Consider the following 18,303-nt stretch of genomic DNA (forward strand, 5'->3'; position numbering starts at 1 on the left):
GCTCTGTTTATTATATAAATAGAGCACTTCGCTCTCAGACTGCTGGCTTACTTGTGGTTCCTAGGATACTTAAGAGTAGAATGGGAGGCAGAGCCTTCAGCTTTCAGGCGCCTCTTCTGTGGAACCAGCTTCCAGCTTGGATTCGGGAGACAGACACCCTCTCTATTTTTAAGATTAGGCTTAAAACTTTCCTTTATGATAAAGCTTATAGTTAGGGCTGGATCAGGTGACCCTGAACCATCCCTTAGTTATGTTGCTATAGGCCTAGGCTGCTGGGGGGGTTCCCACAATAGACTGTTTCTTTTCATTCACCTTATTTACTTTGTTTATACTCCACTCTACATTTAATCGTTAATTGTTATTAATCTCTGGCTCTCTTCCACAGCATGTCTTTCTCTCCCCTCAGCCCAATCGGTCGCGGCAGATGACTGCCCCTCCCTGAGCCTGGTTCTGCTGGAGGTTTCTTCCTGTTTAAAGTCAGTTTTTGCTCCCCACTGTCGCCAAGTGCTGTTCATAGGGGGTCGTTTTGACTGTTGGGTTTTCTCTGTATTATTGTAGGGTCTTTACCCACAATACAAAGCGCCTTGAGGCGACTGTTTGTTGTGATTTGGCGCTATATAAATAAAATTGAATTGAATTGAATTAACTCACTTTTAGTGGGAAGGTATGCAGAAGAGCATCTCTGAATGCACAACTAAATGGACCTTGAAGCAGATGGGCTACAACAACAACAGAAGACCATGCCAGGTGTCATTACTGTGACCAAAGAACAGGAAACTGAGGCTGCAATTTGCACAGATTCATCAGGATTGGAAAAATGTTGCCTGGTCTGATGACTCTCAATTTCTGCTGCAATATTTTGATGGTAGCATCAGAATTTGGTGTATACAACACAAAAGTATGACTCCATTCTGCCATGTATAGACAGTTCAGGCTGCTGGGGATGCTGTAATGGTGTAGGGGGATCTTTTCTTTGCACACATTGTGCCCCTTAGTAACAACTGAGCATCATTTATCGCCACAGCCTACCCAAGTGTTGTTGCTGACCATGTCTATCCCTTTGTGACCACAGTATGTCCGTCTTCTGGTGGCTGCTTCCAGCAGGGTAATGCACCATTTCACAAAACTCAAATGATCTCAGACTGGTTCCTCAAATGGCCTCCATGGGGTTCCCCCCCCCCCCCCCCCCCCCCCCCCCTAGGCAGAAATTGCAAACTACCCAGGGTTTAAGGGTTTGAAAAAAATAGCCTTCAGTGAGCTCAGTGAATATTGTTTTAAAAACTTTATTAAGGGAAAGTTTGACACTATCGAGTTCTTCATCAGATTATCCCTGTAGTATTTAGTGTGTGGACTACTACTGCTGCTTTTTTGTATATAAAAGAAATCATATTAAAGATTCACTTCACAGTGCTAAAAAATATATACAAAAAGGGGGGGGGAAAGCACTAACATCCTGCTAAAATAGTGGCTTACACAAAGAAACAACATGCTATGAAAAACAGATTATTGGCGGTTTCTATTTGCTGAGTGAAGTTTGAAATCAGAAGAACGTGGACGTCTCCTATGCTCGTATGTAGATCCGTGTGCAGATCACATCATCAGCTCCAAAAATCTGAAACAAGATTTGAAAAGAAAAAAAAATCACTTTATTAACAGTATTTTTTGCCATGTTTGATTAACATGATCTATATAATAGTAAATACTATATAATATATAAAGTAATATGTAGTAATATTACTTTCTAAATTTGAGGACACATAAAAAGGATCATGTTAAGATCATCAAAATAAAACCACATCTTTCAGCTCTTCTCTAATAAACTGTGCTTTTTACAGCCAACCTATTATATAAAAACCAAATATATAATATCTTACCATCACCTTCTTCAGAACTGTTTAACAAAAATTAAATATTTATTCTTTTGTACCAAAAAATATAAATGCGGTATAACATCACAAGAACTTCAAGTTTCTCTACTAGTGTAGCTCATTCCTCAAACTGGGTTTTACTATAAAGAACAAAGCCTGTCTAATGAATGTAAGCTAATGTCAGGCAGGTGTGAGTCACTTCAGTGAAGCACTGTCTGATTTTCACACTTAGCCACATATTGTGCAGTAACTTTTGTTTTATTATGACTCAAAGTGCTCATTTTCTGCAGCACAGTGTCCTAACTTGTTTGTGGCATGCTTTTATTTTGATATTTTGCTGAAAGAAACAGATGTACAAAAATTGATATTGGGGTGGGGTGGGGTGGGTATTGGCTGTAGGGGTGTGTGTGTGTGTGTATGACAAAGCCCAGTGATTTATGGGAGTCCCTGGGGCGGAGCATTATGGCCAACTGCAGCGCTACACATCATCAATATCCCAAGCGGAGCTGCGTGGCAGGACAGAGAAGAAGCACGGAGCTGTGAAAAATTGAGCTGAGGCGACTCCATCTGGCACGTGGCGTGATGCCGAGGGAGACATTAACTGGAGGTAACACCGGGGTTCATTGGCACTTCTCCACAGTGTGATCAATGAGGCCAATTAACCCTACAGGAGGACACACACAGATCCGGACCCCCAGACAGCCTCGCAATTTCTCCCAGCTCCGGAACCATTACAAAGGAGTCGATGCAAGACTCGATTCATCTTTTCGAATCAATATTATTGGCTTTGAAATGAAAGAGGACATACGTGAGGTTCCTCACGTGGACAGGTGGAAGTGCTTTTTCTGTTATTTTAAGCATTTATCCCCTTTCTCCATTTTTACAGTAGACTGCCCTGACTGTCATTATAGTCCACACATCTTAGATGACAGTGAATGCAGTGAGCCGCCACATGGAGTCTTCATTAAGCTGCACTTTCATCCATCTCTCCCCGAGAGCCTCATTTCCTCATCTGCTGGCCAGTGCTTTATATCAACCGCATGCATATGGGTTTTGTTTTGTTTTGTTTCTGTTTACACTAAAGGATAAACGTTTGTCTCACATTCAGTTTTTGTAGCTTTTGAGAATCCTTCCAAATGTTGTATACATTATTATTTATTGCGTATTACTGTGAAATAGTAAGGCTCCTCTATCCTCAGACTAGAGCTGCAACAAATTATTTTCATATCCGATTAATCTGAATCTTATTGATGCGATGTCTTCAGATCGCTTTCTGTCTGGCAAATAGTCCAGAACTCAAAGAGAACTGGTGTTGACACTAAACTAAATATTCCCATTAAGGAAGCTGGAGCCACCAGATGTAAGGACGTTTTGTCTGAAAGAAATGACAGCCTCACGAGGCAAAGCCAAAATGCTGTGTTTTTGCTTCAAACTCATTGATTTCTTGACTAAACGGTCCTCTGCAGCTGTACCCCAGACCACTGGCCCCTGAGGAAATTACGTGATTCTGCAAAGCAGGGGCTGGATTGTTTCATAATTATTTAACTAGGCTCTGAAGGCTGTTTGGCAGCAGTTACGCTGAATTCAGTGCCATTTGGGCTTGTCTTAATCACTCCCTTTATCACGCCTAAAAATATACACACCTTTAAAGGGGATCTCCTTATGTTGTCTCAAATAACGAGGTCAATGTATGTACAAGTAATCCCTGTTATCCCAAAGCTGTAGCTGTAGTACCAGCAAATCTGTGTTCACAATACGCTGACACTCAGTATGATTGAGATACCTTATATGGACAGTTCTGCCTGTAATCATATTGTATATTTATCTTTAATATTTCTCAAGGTGATGGCTGTGTGGATACCGCCACTGAGCTCATACCCCAGCTCATGTCGTAGGTTTTATTTTACAGTCTGTATGGGCTTTCATTATTATCTGCTCCAGCATCAGATCTTCAAAACCAAACAATCCATTAGCTGAGATGAAGTATGTAGGCGTTTTGCTTAAGTTGCGGACGGCAGGGAATCTGTCTGATCTCTCCCTTCTCACCAGTATCGCACTTAAAGTCATGATCTTTTCTTTGAAAAATCACATTTTTGTACAGTGATTCATTCCCACATGCCTATTAGATTACAGTCCATCAATCCAACGTGGACAGACATGCACACCCTCATCCTGAATAAAAAACAGACCTGGTCCGTTCAAAGCTTTTATTTCACGTTTGAAAACCTGCATTCAATCCAAATAGCAGCCCCTCTCAAAGGTTTTCCTGATTGCCTCTCCGCAGAGTCACACTCAGTAAAGAGGAGCGCTCCATCAAAGCCAAACTGGACACAGCTTTGTTGTCCATCTGGCCAATAAACCCCAGGACCAGATGTTTACAGGAAAACTGCTTTGTGTTAGCGATTTTAAATTGCCAGGAACTGGAGAGAGAAGTGTTTCCGATGGAATGCAACAGCGAACACACGGCAGTGAAATCTTAATTTGCCCCTTTGATATATACACCAAGTTTTTCTGTGGGTCCGCTGAATAGGAGTTGCTTCAGACTCTAACAAATTATTTTCTTTGTGTGTCATGAATATGAAAGGAGCAAGGGAAAAAAAAATATTTAGATTTTAGACAAACTTTTCTTTGGATGGCATTTGTTTTGTCCTTGATGCACATCCAATGAAAGGCTCAGTAATGCATCATGATGATGTGATGTCTTAAAGACGCACCCTTCTAAAGAGACAGGAATGGATGGTTTCTCCAAAAATGTTTTTATGCTCCAAAAGAGCTTATAAACATTTCCCATGAACTACACAGTATTCTTGAAAACTATCGGGTAGACATTTTAACGTTTGCACATCTGGTGTCGCCACCCATTTATGAACTCCCTCGAGCCTCTGCTTCTGCTGTTTCCTGTGGCTTGAATTGCTGAATGAAAAGATTGAAACTTTTGATGGCTATTCATATTGATTTTTGTAACAGATTGAGCTACGAATTATTTTCATTATTTTAAGCTGTTAGTGGGGAGAAAAAGTCAGAGCTAACAGCTTTAAAAGACTCGTTTTTTGTTTATTTCGATCAACACAAAAGCCAAATATATACAGCGTGTTATCATACCCACCCCATCCCACACACCAGGCACATAGGCCCCCTAGGGCCTGTAGAGCCTGTAGAACTACCTTTTGCAACAATAACTTGAAGTTATCGTTTTCTGTATGACTTTATCAGCCTCTCTCGTTGCTGTGGAGGAATTTTGGCTGACTCAGCCAAGCATCTCCACTTTGGTTTCATCTGTCCAAAAGGACATTGTTCCAGATGTCTTGTGGTTTGTTCAGATACAACTTCGCACACCTAAGCTGTGCTGCCGTGTTCGTTATGCTTCCTCCTGGCAGCCATACTTGTTCAGTCTTTTTCTAATTTTCTCTGAGCATTGCAGGGTCTGACCTCAGGGTGAATTTGCTGGGACGTCCACTCATGGGAAGATTGTGGCACTGTGTTAACGCACTTGAATGCTCTAGACCAGCAAACTGCCAAACCCTCTGCTTTTATAGAGGTGCTCACACTGGCTGATGATCAGTTAATCAAGTACCTCTCATTAGCTGCTACTTACCCTCTTAATTCCTGTGGAAGCAGTAAGGGTGTACTTAGTTTTTCACAACTGTATTTTTATGTACAGTCTGTGATACATATAAGTATTTACCTTCTCTTCCAAGTCTTGTCAAGAAACTCTCAGAATGGTAAACTATTCCTTTAAGAAAAGGCTTTGCTCAACTATCAGAACTGTGGTTTTGTTTTAAAAAGGAAAAGAAAAAAAGAGCTGCCCAAGTGAATAAAGACCTCCAAACCTGACACCTCATCCCACTTTGCAATACATCCAAACATCTGTTCATTCATCTGCTGAGAGATTTGAAAGTCCAGTGCTGCTAATTCTTATTCAGACTCAATGTTTGGGAGCCACAATTTCATAAAAAGGAACTTTCTACAAAGAAAAACAAATTCGATGATCTGAAGAAGACAAATAAGCAGAATCCATTCTTTATACACTGCAGCTGCACACGCCCTTCTATCTGATGCCATATTTCTAGTTAGCGTATGAACTTAAAAAGAAGGAAAAATTGCTCACCAATACGAGTTCATCCCCTTTGAGTTCCCGGCTCCAGAAGGTCTTTGGGCCGTTCCCACTCAGGAGAGTCTGTTTGCAGTAAATCTTATTCTCTGTTTCCCAAGTGGCCAAACTCTGTCAAAAAGCATCGTTTTAATGAGCTTTCCTGTATTTTATCACTTTGGCTTCACCTGGCTGTTAGCACAGATGTGAGGGTTGTTTATATCTGTGTCCTGTCACACCAGTGTCTTTTGCATTTTTTAGCCATTTTTTTTTACTGCTGTTATTGTTATCTTGACTGGTTAATTCACTTACCTTACACTTTCTACCATCCACTGTCTCCTCATTAAATTCCTCGCCGATGCAGAAGTTGATCTCCGTGGTGCGCACCGTGGTTGAAGTCTTGATGTAGAAGTGCTCTCCGTTCTGTCTTATCTCTACGTGAGGCTTGGATGCAGCTGCCACAGCTACCTTCCTCAGCATGGCATTTACACCTGAAAGTACACACCAATTTCCCAGTGAGACTCATTCTTATAACTGAAGACTTCTCAGTCCTTCTGGCTCACCTATCTCAACAGCCAATCATACTTCCAGCTTGGCTGGGAGCTAGGGAAGTGCAGGATCAGGTTGGTTGTTTGGGTGAGAGGGTCTCATATTTGGGCTAAAACAGTTTCCTGCTGCCTGCTCCACTCTGTGTGTAGGGGGAGGGGCCCCACATACACACACAGGCTGTTTGGTTGGCTATCTTTGTAAGGGCCTTCGCTGACATCAGTGCATGGTCTTTGTATAATTCATGATTCTGTTGTTATTTCAATTAAATTCAGTTTTATTTATATAGCACCAAATCACAACAAACAGTTCTTGGTTTTTGTGTTCTTGAATGTTGATTCTTGTATGTATTTATTTATTGTAATACTCAGTTTTTGCTTTGCTGAGTATTTTTATTCTCCATGGACCTACTGTGTTCCCCTCTGTCTGATCCAGGTCAGTCTTTCACTTTACTTCCTTTTATTTTGTATTTTAGACCCTTTCGTGGTTTCCTGTGTTATTTATCTCCCTTCTTTGTTCTTTTCTCACCTTCATTAGTGTCTGATTAAGTTCACCTTCCTTTATTACCTTTCCTTTTTCTTGTGTGTATTTAGTCTCTGTGTCTTTGCTCTCAGTCTCTGTCAGGTTTTCATTGAAAACCATATGTTTTTTCTTGCTGTGACTGTGTTTAGAGATTTGTCTTTTTTCGGTATTTTGCTTGTCTGTTTTCCTGGTTTTCAGCATAACCTTTCCAGGTCTTTTACCCTCTAAATGTAACCGTCAAACCCAAATGCCACACCCTTACCATTTTCCTTTGAGCCCTAAAATCAAGTTTTACCCTCAAACAGGCCTTAGAAGAAGAGTTAAAAAGAGAACCAAAATGACTCATCATTCAGATGATTTAAAGCTCTACTTGTGTTTTGCTTTTGGTGTTTTCTTTTATTATACCTCTCCTCTTTTCAAAAAACATGACTGTAGCATGATTGTAACTAACAATCAAAACACATGGGCTACACTCTCTCTACACAAACACAGTATATAAATAGAATACAATGCCTTTATTAGCCTTTTAGTATAATTGCCTAAGTCATGGCAAGCAAGGCAAGCCCTGCTTGCCCAGTAGAATCTAAAAATAGACATCAGTTTAAAACCAAAGTAAAAGTGATCTCTGCCCTTGCCTCTCTGCTTTGTTGCCTCTGCTTGCCTTTCTGGTATATACATATATTAAAAAGTGCTAATGAGTCTATAGAGCAGTAAACTAATAAAATTCACACATCTACATCCCACCTCTCACTACTTTCTCTCAATTCTATTGTTTGACATTGACTTGTCACCTTACATTTTTTCTATGTCTCTTTTGAGATAAAAGGATGGTAAGAACAAAAGTCTGAGCTCATGTTTCAAGATAAAGGCAGAAGATGCCTGTCCGCATATCTCAGTCATGACACAATGAAAAGACATCACCTTTTAGCTGTCGGGAGGAGATATTAGAGTCCAATCTTGCAGGTTTAAATATTTTTAAAAAAGGCGCCTCCAGCAGCTGCAGCTGAGGTTTTTATCAGCAGATGTTGCAAATATGGAGAGTGCAGTGACAGGGTGATGAGATGGAGGAATGCTGATGTCGTTTGGTTTGTTTAGCTCTCCCGCAATACGTGATAGATTCTATCCTCTAAATGAGTGGGAAAACTATTAACCCTCTCTGACACAGTGCAAACAATTAGATGACAGAATACTTCAGCCTGTTTCCACTCAAGTACTCAAGTACTCCACAGTGCTCAAGTACACAAAAAGCAAGGTGGTTGTTTCAGTGTTGAATTTGTCTCCTGTCACTATATGCTTTTATTTAAAAAATAAACCTCAGCAAAACACCTGCTATAACCGAGCTAAAATTAAAGATATGTGAACTGGCAGATGGCCTATAGTTTTTATGAATTTAAGCAGTCTTTTGCCACAACCTGTGTTTCTAGTTTCTAGTTGTAGACTTGAGCCTTTTTTTACATTTATAAATCACAAAAAATTATTCCCTCATCATGGGTTAGCTTGCATGCATTTTCAATCGGGCTCTACAGTAATAACAGACAATACACCACTGACCAGAACGCTGAATTCGTTTTCAGTTCTTTTTGAAAAACCCTTTGGATGCAGTCACACTTTCAGATAAGAAAGAGTTATTTGTCCTCACCCAGAGCTTTGAGCAGCTCGTCGAAATTCTCGCTGCTTTTCATTTTCCAGGTGCCCGTGAAATTCTGCATTTTTCTCGAGCGGTTCTGATTGTGTGTCAGCTGATGCCTCCTTTCTTCTGTCTCCTCTGCTGCCTTCCTTCAGGCTTTCTCTCTCTGTTTCTCTTCCTCTGTCCCTGTGCTCCCTCCCTTTCTCCTCCCTATGTGTAATGATCCCACATGGCAGACCAAACCCCCTCGACCTCTGCCTCCTCTCCCCCTCAACAGACACATTTATACACCTACACACACACACACACACACACACACACACTTGATGGTTTGCTCTGATTAGAGAATTCTTTTCATGACCTTAAACTGCTTTTTTAGTGGGAAGGTTGTCTCATCTCATCGGCAGTGGAAACACAAAATCTTTCTCTCAAAATTTCTCAGAGCTGACTAAACAAAGAGTGCCATCATAAATCTCATGTAGTGAACTCATGTAGTGAACTCAGATAATTTAGCAGCAAGTCCAATTTTAAAGGATTTGTTTGAAGTAGCAAAAATCACATTTTTGTTTTGTTTCAGTTTTTGTTTGTTTGTTTGTTTGTTTGTTTTCCCACTTCTGCAGAGGTCAGTGTGGTTGCAATAGTGTCAGACATATCCAGAAAGCTCTTTGGTAAAAACTTGTTACAATACAATAAAAAACTGTCCACAGTATTTGTGAAGACACTGTTTCCCAGATGTTTATCTACCATTCAATGTATGTAAACGGTGACAGCTGAGGTTAACATGAGACTACATCACCTTTATTTTCGATAGAAACGAGGGCTGATTCAATTAGGACCCCCATCTCATGTCTCGCATGTCTTTTTTATTAGACTGAAGAGGAATCACATTACAGATCACACCAAGGCCAGTCTTCTAAAGACAAAATATTCATCCAGACGCACAACTGATTCATCATCATCTCATCATTTCTCTGATATTGAAGATGAGACATCTACATAATTAATAAAACTCATCTGTTATGATTATTTGCCCTCTTTTCACATATCTTAATACACGACATTCTTTTGTAACCTTCTTTTCAGTACCATGCTCATGTTGATGCTTTCAATGCGTCCGTGCCTTCAATCACATACACACACACACACACACACACACACACACACACACACACACACACACACACACACACACACACACACACACACACACACATACAGCTACCACCAATACATCCCATGAGAATGAGGGGGCCCTCCCTTTAACCCTGGCCAAGTCAGATTTGTTCTCCGTCTGACGGCCCCTCATCAATCTTTTTGACAAAATGCCTCCCAGACACGACTTGATAATTAATGTATAGCGCAGAACAGGGAGCACTCTGTCATCCCACCAGGAAGTGTCAGCTCAAAGGAGGCCTCTGCCGTCTTCACTAGGCCTCCTTGTTTGTTTCATTCATCAGTAGATTTGTCCGTTGGTCTCTGGGTGGCTTTATTTTCAAAAGGGAAAGTGAACGTTTTGTTTAGCATAGAGAGACAGTTGGAGGATGTGTGACAGGCTTAGGGGGAAGAGAGTGTGCTGTAAGAGCCTTGCCTTTTGCCATCTGTTGTCCAGCTCATGCAAATTTAGCTTTTTAACGTGTGTGTCAGTGGAATTGGTGCTGTAATCAGTTTAATCTGCTCTTAATGGGTCGGGATTTTTCACTCGTATAGGCCGCCAGTGACCTTTCTGAGGAAATGAGAACTTGTGAATGTACAGCAACCCTTTTTTAGTATCATAAAAAGGATTATAGTCTTCACACTAAAATATTTGCATAGCCGTTCTATCAGGAATAACACCATTTAAACCCGGTGGACTTCCCTCAGTAGATCCTTTCATCTCATTATCTAACTAACATAATGAGATATGACCTTTGGTGCCAGTGCGTCACCTTGGATAAGATCTATGGACGCCCTCTGGTTAGGAGAACATCAAGGAAACACATTAACTTCAACAGAATCACATTCTCCCCTCAGACCCTCTTTATCTGCACAATGAACTCCCTGAGGACAGTACACAGGAATGCACAATATTGACATTTTTCGAAATGTTGCCATATTAAAGATCACAGAAAGCCTCTTTCTGCACACGGGCAGTTGAATTTGAATATAATGTTTCTATGTTTAACATATTCTGTAAAAAAAAAAAACCCTTATATAGAAATATAAAGTCAAACATATTTCATCAATTTTAATAAGTGGCCATACAACAAATGTGAGAATGCGCATTAAATTGAACTCAACTGAAACAAAAAGGGAAACATTCAGAAGTGTTTGGCTCTGTGCGCTTCAACAATCGAGTGAAGAACTGCAGTGCAAACTTTCAGCTTTAATTCAAGGCTTTGAACAAAATTGTTGGAGGAATTTTTAATGCACATTCTCATATTTTGAGGGGTTTAAATGTAACTGGACAATTCACTCAGAAACTGTGCCATATACAGGTGTGGACAATTTCTTTCTTTCTTTAGAAATGGGCTCTTTATGAACTGAAGGAGTGTTTGGTGTAAATTGTAATCATGCTGGAGAAATCCTGATGGTTTGGAGCTGCTTTGGTGGTGGTAAGGTGGGAAATAAAAGGAGGAAAAGGAAGTCTGTCACTCAGTTTTGCCATACCTTGTGGATGCTGCTTGATTGGCACCCTCCTGCAACAGCCTAACAATCCAAAGCACGGCTCAGACCTGTTTAGAGGAGTGGTCATCACAGACATTGGGGGTCTCACTCCGACTGAGCTGTTGTGGAAACGGCTTAAAAAGTGGCCATCAAATCGATCCAACTTGGGGAAGCTGCTTCTGGAAGCACAGCGTGCAGTGTTACCAAATTATCTCAAGAAATTGATAGCCAGACTGCCAGAGGGTCTGGAAGGCTGGCAGTCATGCAAATGAACATTTCTTTGTTGAAAATAACCCTTCAAACTTCAAGCAAAGCTTGAACAACAGAGTTAGTCTTTCAAGTAAAAATTGTTGTTTCTAACCATGTGAATGTCTTGAATATTTGGCACCATGCAACTCTTTAAATAAGTGAGCTGCAATTAAAAAAAAAAAAAATTCTGACCCCTTTTGAGTATTAGCATGTATTACCTGCTGTCACGCAATGTGCATATTTTTCTGATTTAACAAGCTATCTTAAACTCTCAACAAAGCCTCTGTTGACTTGAGGCATTCAAGAAACATATTAGTATATCTCTACAAGTGAATTATTTCCAAGTCTTTTCGTTTCTTCAAATTTTGATGTTTATGGCTTATAGCTCATTAAGATCAGAAATCCCGCATCTGAGGTTATTAGAATATTTCCTAAGATTAATCAAAAAAGGATTTATGATAGGGAGATGTACAACTTTTCAACAGCTTCTTCCCACAGGCTGTGAGAGCACTAAACAAACTGACCGGGGGCCTTCTTTGAACATTTGCACAATATTAATTGCACAGTACAGCAATGCACTGCAACACTCTCACTACGAATGCCACTGACTGCTGGCTTTATGGCGGTTTTCATATCTTAGAATATTTATATTTCAGTTATATTTTTAATTTTATTTGGACTTATTTGAATTGCTTCATTCCAGGTGAAACACTGTTTCATTTCTGTTGTACCTTCCACCTGCAGAAATGACAACAAAGAATCTTGAACTTCTGAAATGTGTTCACTTATGCACTCAGTAGTTAGTTGCAGTTCCTTTAGCAAATGTTACTGCATCAGTGCGGCGTGGGATGGAGGTGATCAGCTTGTGGCACTGCTGAGCTGTTACTGAGGCCCACGTTGCTTTGATAGCGGCCTTCAACTCGTCTATATTCTTGGGTCAGGTGTTTCTCATCTTCCTCTTGACTATACCCCACAGGTTCTTTTCATTGGGTTCAGGTCAGGTGAGTTGACGGACCGATCAAGCACAGTAATAACGTGGTCAGTAAACCATTTGGTAGTAGCTTCACCACTGTGGGCAGTATAAAGTCCTGCTGGAAAGTGCTTGTCAGCACTGGTGAGGAAAAGACACTGAGCGCTACATTTTTTATTAAAATTTTTACTATGTCTTACTTACAGATAATTAGACATATTAGCAAAACTAGACTACTCATGGTATTGCCCAGTGTTATCTGCTTGCTAAACTATTTAAAAGCAATATAACTGAGTTTTTGAATACCAAATTCCTCCTGTAGAGGGAGCCCTATGCACAGTTTTGTTGCATCATAAACACCACCACCAGTTAACATTTAATTTGTTACAGAACATCTTGGAGCAGTCAGCAGAGCAGGAGGGGCGGGAGGGGCACTCACTAAGTCCTATGAGTGAGGACATAAGAGCCTTGTGTGTTCTAAGTGCGAGGTATAGCTCCAGTTTGCTATGCCTGCGCTATAGTGATGAGAAAACAACTGCAAAAGAGCTTCAAAAACAAATCAGCTGGTTACTAATGTTAAATAAATGTGATTTTTTTTTTTAAATGTTTGCTTTATTTTTGTATATCGTATCAAGACAGTTTAACAACGATAAATTCTCTTTATATATCTCACCTATAGCTTCAGCTACAAACACTCCATGCTATTCAACATTCAGTTTACATGAAAATAAACTTATTTACACATGGTTTATGGCATGTTTCTATCAAATTAAATAAAAACATGGCAAGTTTACTTAAATGAAAGGCTGGAGCAACTACAGTTAGAAACTCTGAATATTCAGATGAATGATGGAGATAATGTTGATGTTTGTTTCCACAGGTGTATACAGTATTGATCTCACACAGGCAGACTCAATGGTTGTGCAGCCTGGACAGTCTTTGCCCATCACCTGTCGGGTCTCTGGCTATTCTGTGACTGATGGCAGCTATGCAACAGGTTGGGTCAGACAGTGTGGAGGAAAACCAATGGAATGGATTTTTCATCAGTGGGGTGGAGGCAGCTTTTTCAAAAAATGATGCTTTAAAGAACAAGTTCAGCTACAGCAGAGACACTTCTGCTGGAACAGTGACAATAACAGGACAGAATCTGCAGCCTGAGGACACAGCTGTTTATTACTGTGTGCGTGTTACATGTAGAGACACAGTGATACAAACCACCAGCAGGCCTGCACAAAAACCTACCACACGTGGTAAATGTGAATATGGAGGAAAAACAGTATTATATCTAACTGGTCACTTCTTGACAGAGAACCCATTAAGTATCTAAATGTTTTTGCCTAAGAGAAGAGGAATGTGCTGTAATTTATAACAGAATGAATGTTTGCTATAATGAAAGAAACAGTGAAAAAAACTTGCAACACAGTTAATGGCATGTAACACAGGTTGTTATGAAAGACACCAGAGGAAAAAAATTGGATTGGGATGATTAAAGTTTTCTTTTCAAAGCGCTGTGCTTCTCCTGTGAAAATGTAGTAGGTGAAGAAAATGTTGCAACTGTCTAAAGAGTCCAGAGAATCATCTGGATAGTTTCTAGACTCACATTTAGCAAATAGCCTCTTATTACTGATTATGGGAGCAGCAAATATTACTCTTTAAACAGGAGTATTAAAGAAGAACCTTTGTAAGAATGAATAAATGAACATGTAGGTTTTTGAACTCTAAATTCTGAATTTAAAAGGCAGAGCAGTGTCATATCACTCTTCTCTCTCATTGTTTTAGTTTTAGTATCACAAATCAAGGAACAAAAATTTATTTATGACCATGACTTTATAATAAATAAAGAATTTCAACTATTGTATAAGTCAAGCAATAAATATATTAAAATATCTGCCTTGCAGGCAGTGCTTGAGGATCCTTATCCAGCTTCTTGTGTTCCTTCTTCTTGATGTTGCCTTTCTTCCTCTTCTTGTGCACCACTACTATGACCAGTTGGTGAGCCATCATCAGTTTGTCTGTATCTGGAAGTCCCAGGTACTCACTAAGCACAAGATCCATTGTGGCCATCTTCCTGATGTACTCCTGAATCTTTATTCTTTCATCCAAGATAGTGGTTCTGACACTTACTAGTCCTCGGCATTCCTCCCACATCCAAAGATATGAAACTATTGACAATTTGAAATTGGCTGTAAGTGTGATTGGTTGTCTCTCTTTGTTGGTCCTGCGACAGGCTGGTGATCTAACTGAGGTGTACCAATGTCTCTCACACTGTGAGATGCTTTCAAGATATTTAACTCGAAATTTCAAGTTATGGATGGCAATTCTTTTTTCAGTAGCTTAAACAAGCCTCCATATTTATCAATTCTCTTCTGTGTCAAAATATCTACAGTGAAATCATCCATTATTTCAGATTTGACTCCAAAATCTGATCTGCAGACTAATTTAACCCTTTAACACACCTGGAGTTTTTTTTTCACATGTATTTGGGCCTGTACGGGCCCAAGGATTGTTAAAGGGCTACAACAAGTGTTTGGTCTTAATTTTAGGGTCTCCATGTTCCTTTTGGCTGAAAATTCAAACTCAATTAAAACCAAAGTTTCCAAAAAAAAAAAAAAAAAAAATACTGGGATGAGCAGGTTCCAGTGCAGGCTGTTTATTAGACATCTTGGTTACACAAAACACAGACAAAAACCAAAACACAGACGGTAACGCAGTTAAGACTAAGATACACAGAGAGAGAGACAGAGCAACAGAGAGAAGAGAAGAGAGAAGCAAAGAGACAGAGAAAGATGCAGAACCAGGAAAAGAAGAAGGAGAGGACAGGAAAGGGAAGAGCAAAAAAAGTTGTTTCTTAAAGATGGTAACTGCCCACTTGCCTTTGACCCCCTCCTAATTTACATAAAGTCTCAACCCCTGAAACTTGAACCCCAACAAATTACCTTTTAAGGCTCTGCAAACTCTTGTCCCACATGGACTAAAGAAACATACGTCACCATAGGACCTTTTAATTTATGACAGTTCTAGCAGATGTCACATCATTGTGACATCTGCTAGAACTGTCATAAATCTTCTTTCAATTAAAACTTCTGCTATGCAAACACCTCTCTGACGATCCCCACTTAGCTAGAATTTATCCCCTGCTAATATATGTTACAAAAACACAGGTGGGTCTGCAAAACTCCACTTTTGGAGCCTACCTGTCAGAAGAGTTCCTAAAATACAACACGAGGTTGCAAACGTCATGTGAACCACAGATGTTCCTGCAGCCCAACAAGGTCTCAAGCATCTATGAGTAATAAACATTACAGGCCTTATCATTACCCCAGTAACCTTAACACATTCAGTGTTGACTAATCCAGTGTGTGTGTGACTAATATACTTTTAAATGCATGATATAAAAAGTGCCATTTAAAAAAAAGAAAATGATGGTCACTTTATCCTTCCTGTGAGGAGGAGTTAATGCAAAACTCAGATGTTTAAAACCTACTCTGGTGACTGCATGCTGAATGACAGGAATAAACTCAATTTAATATGATGGACATAAAGACCAGACTGCTGCTTACTTTAATTTTCTGGGGAAGTGGGGAGTTTCAGTGATTTTTTAATGATTCACTCTGAGCAATGCATTCTTTTGTTGATTTACCAACACACACCAGGTGACAGCTTTCTTGTTCATTTTAACAGGTATTGATGGTCAGACTCTGATAGAATTTGACCCAGCAGTCAAAAGGCCAGGAGAGTCCCACAGACTGACCTGTGCAGCCTATGGATTCACACTCTCAGCTACAACATGCACTGGGTCAGACAGGCTCCTGGAAAAGGACTGGAATGAGTTGCTGAAGTTACTGCTACTGATAGCAGCAAATACTACTCTCAGTCAGTTCAAGGCCGCTTTACCATCTTCAGAGACAACAGCAGACAGCAGGTGTATCAGCAGATGAACAGCCTGAAGACTGAAGATTCTGCTGTTTATTATTGTGCTCGAAAATATTATTGTGTACAAAATAATAATAATGCATTAGTGTTATGTAGCCCTTTTCTAGACACTCAAAGATGCTTTACAATTTCATGCACTATTCATTCACACCTCAATCATACTTGGTGGTGGCTACTAATGTAGCCACAGCTGCTCTGAGGCAGTCTGACAGAAGTGTGGCTGCCAATTTGCACCTACGACCACCACCGAACACCAAATTCACACTTAGGCAACGTGGGTTGCACAGGGACACAATGACAGCATGCACTCACACGGGGACTCAAACCAGCAACCCTCTGGTTGTGAGGTGACCCACTGCTCCACTGCCACCCTGTCCTGTCCTCATTCTCACTACATTTTTCTGATATTAAATGTTTTGTTTTGGTGTGTTTAAAGAATACTATCTAGTGAAGTTTTTGTGGGATCCCTTACTAATATGAGTAATATTTCCTTTAAACACTTTAAAAATTATTTTTGAAATGGCCCTCCACTATGATTCCATCATTGAACCTGCTTTTGTTATCTCTGAGCTACAAGCAATGCAAAAAGATGCTTTGTTCCCCATTTCTATTTACTTGTAGCGCTTCCAACACCCTTGATGGGAAATCACTTTCAGGTCACAACCTCTCTTCATATTTTTCTCAGCTATGCACTCTAGTTCTCCCTGTAGAAGGAGGCCTACTGCATGCAAATAATTCCTCTCTTAAAACTAAAAGAGGAATTATTTGCATATTGTTGTCAATTACCAAAGACAACAGCAGAGAGCAACTGTATCGGGCTTTAATGGAAATAGAAACACTGATTCTCACAAACAGAAATAGCTAATTCTGCAATGATTCATTAATAATAATATTTATTATTATTATTATACTATTATTAGTATTATTATTACTTAATTAAATAATAATAATAGATAGAAGAATAGGAACAGGTACAGAGATGCTGGTGAAATCTAATGTCAGTCATAATGAGAGAAACCAGTGTGTTTCTGTGTTTCCTACCAACATGATAACAGCTCTTAAATGAACAGCTTAAAGTTTTGTAAGCTAAGCAGTACTTTTCTCTCATTTGCAGTGCATGATTGATGCTCCTTTTTTATCATTTTTTACTTTTTTCTTGTAGCTGACAGAACTGAGGAAGATATTTACACAGTGTAATTTCCAACATATGAGATGCAAACACAATGTCCACACTCAATTCAGTCCACACAGTGAGGAGGAGTCAATGCAAAACTGAGATGTCTTTTACTCTACTTATCAGGCTGCAGAGAGAATGAAGGTCAGTGGAGACACAGTTTGATATGATGGACTGTAGCACAGGACTGCTGCTTTTAGCTCTCTGCTCGGCAGGTGAAGCCTTATTATTTTTATTTGTCTTCATAAAGTTAGAGCTTGTGTTAAAAATACTTTCTTTTTGATTTGACAGGTGTTGATGGTCAGACTCTGACTGAGTCTGAACCTGGAGAATCCCACACACTGACCTGCACAGCCTCTGGATTCACATTCAGCAGCTACTATATAGTCTGGGTCAGACAGGCTCCTGGAAAAGGACTGGAGTGGCTTGCAAGCATTTATGACAGTTCTTACATCTATTATTCTCAGCCAGTCCGAGGCAGATTTACCATCTCCAGAGACAACAGCAAACAGCAGGTGTTTCTGCAGATGAACAGTCTGCAGAGTGAAGATTCTGCTGTTTATTATTGTGCTCGAGAGCCACAGTGATATGACCTAGCTGAACAGCTGTACAAAATCCTCCAGAATGTATTTTTTATTGAAAATTTACTCTGAGAGATCATTAAAAAACAAAATTAAAAAG

General features: G+C 39.8%; 1 protein-coding gene across 1 annotated transcript; it reads right to left on the reverse strand.

Moving 5' to 3' along the window:
* Window positions 1-1,291: 1,291 nt before the first annotated feature.
* Window positions 1,292-8,881, reverse strand: LOC115777120 (cellular retinoic acid-binding protein 1). Its single transcript, XM_030724957.1, has 4 exons — window positions 8,666-8,881; window positions 6,271-6,449; window positions 5,977-6,090; window positions 1,292-1,612 (listed from the first exon to the last, which is right to left on the reverse strand). Exons 1-4 carry the CDS (start codon window positions 8,733-8,735, stop codon window positions 1,562-1,564), a joined length of 414 nt encoding a protein of 137 aa, XP_030580817.1. The 5' UTR covers window positions 8,736-8,881; the 3' UTR covers window positions 1,292-1,561.
* Between the last annotated feature and the right edge of the window lie 9,422 nt (window positions 8,882-18,303).

This window comes from Archocentrus centrarchus, chromosome 3 (assembly GCF_007364275.1).
Source record: "Archocentrus centrarchus isolate MPI-CPG fArcCen1 chromosome 3, fArcCen1, whole genome shotgun sequence".
Lineage (NCBI taxonomy): Eukaryota > Metazoa > Chordata > Actinopteri > Cichliformes > Cichlidae > Archocentrus > Archocentrus centrarchus.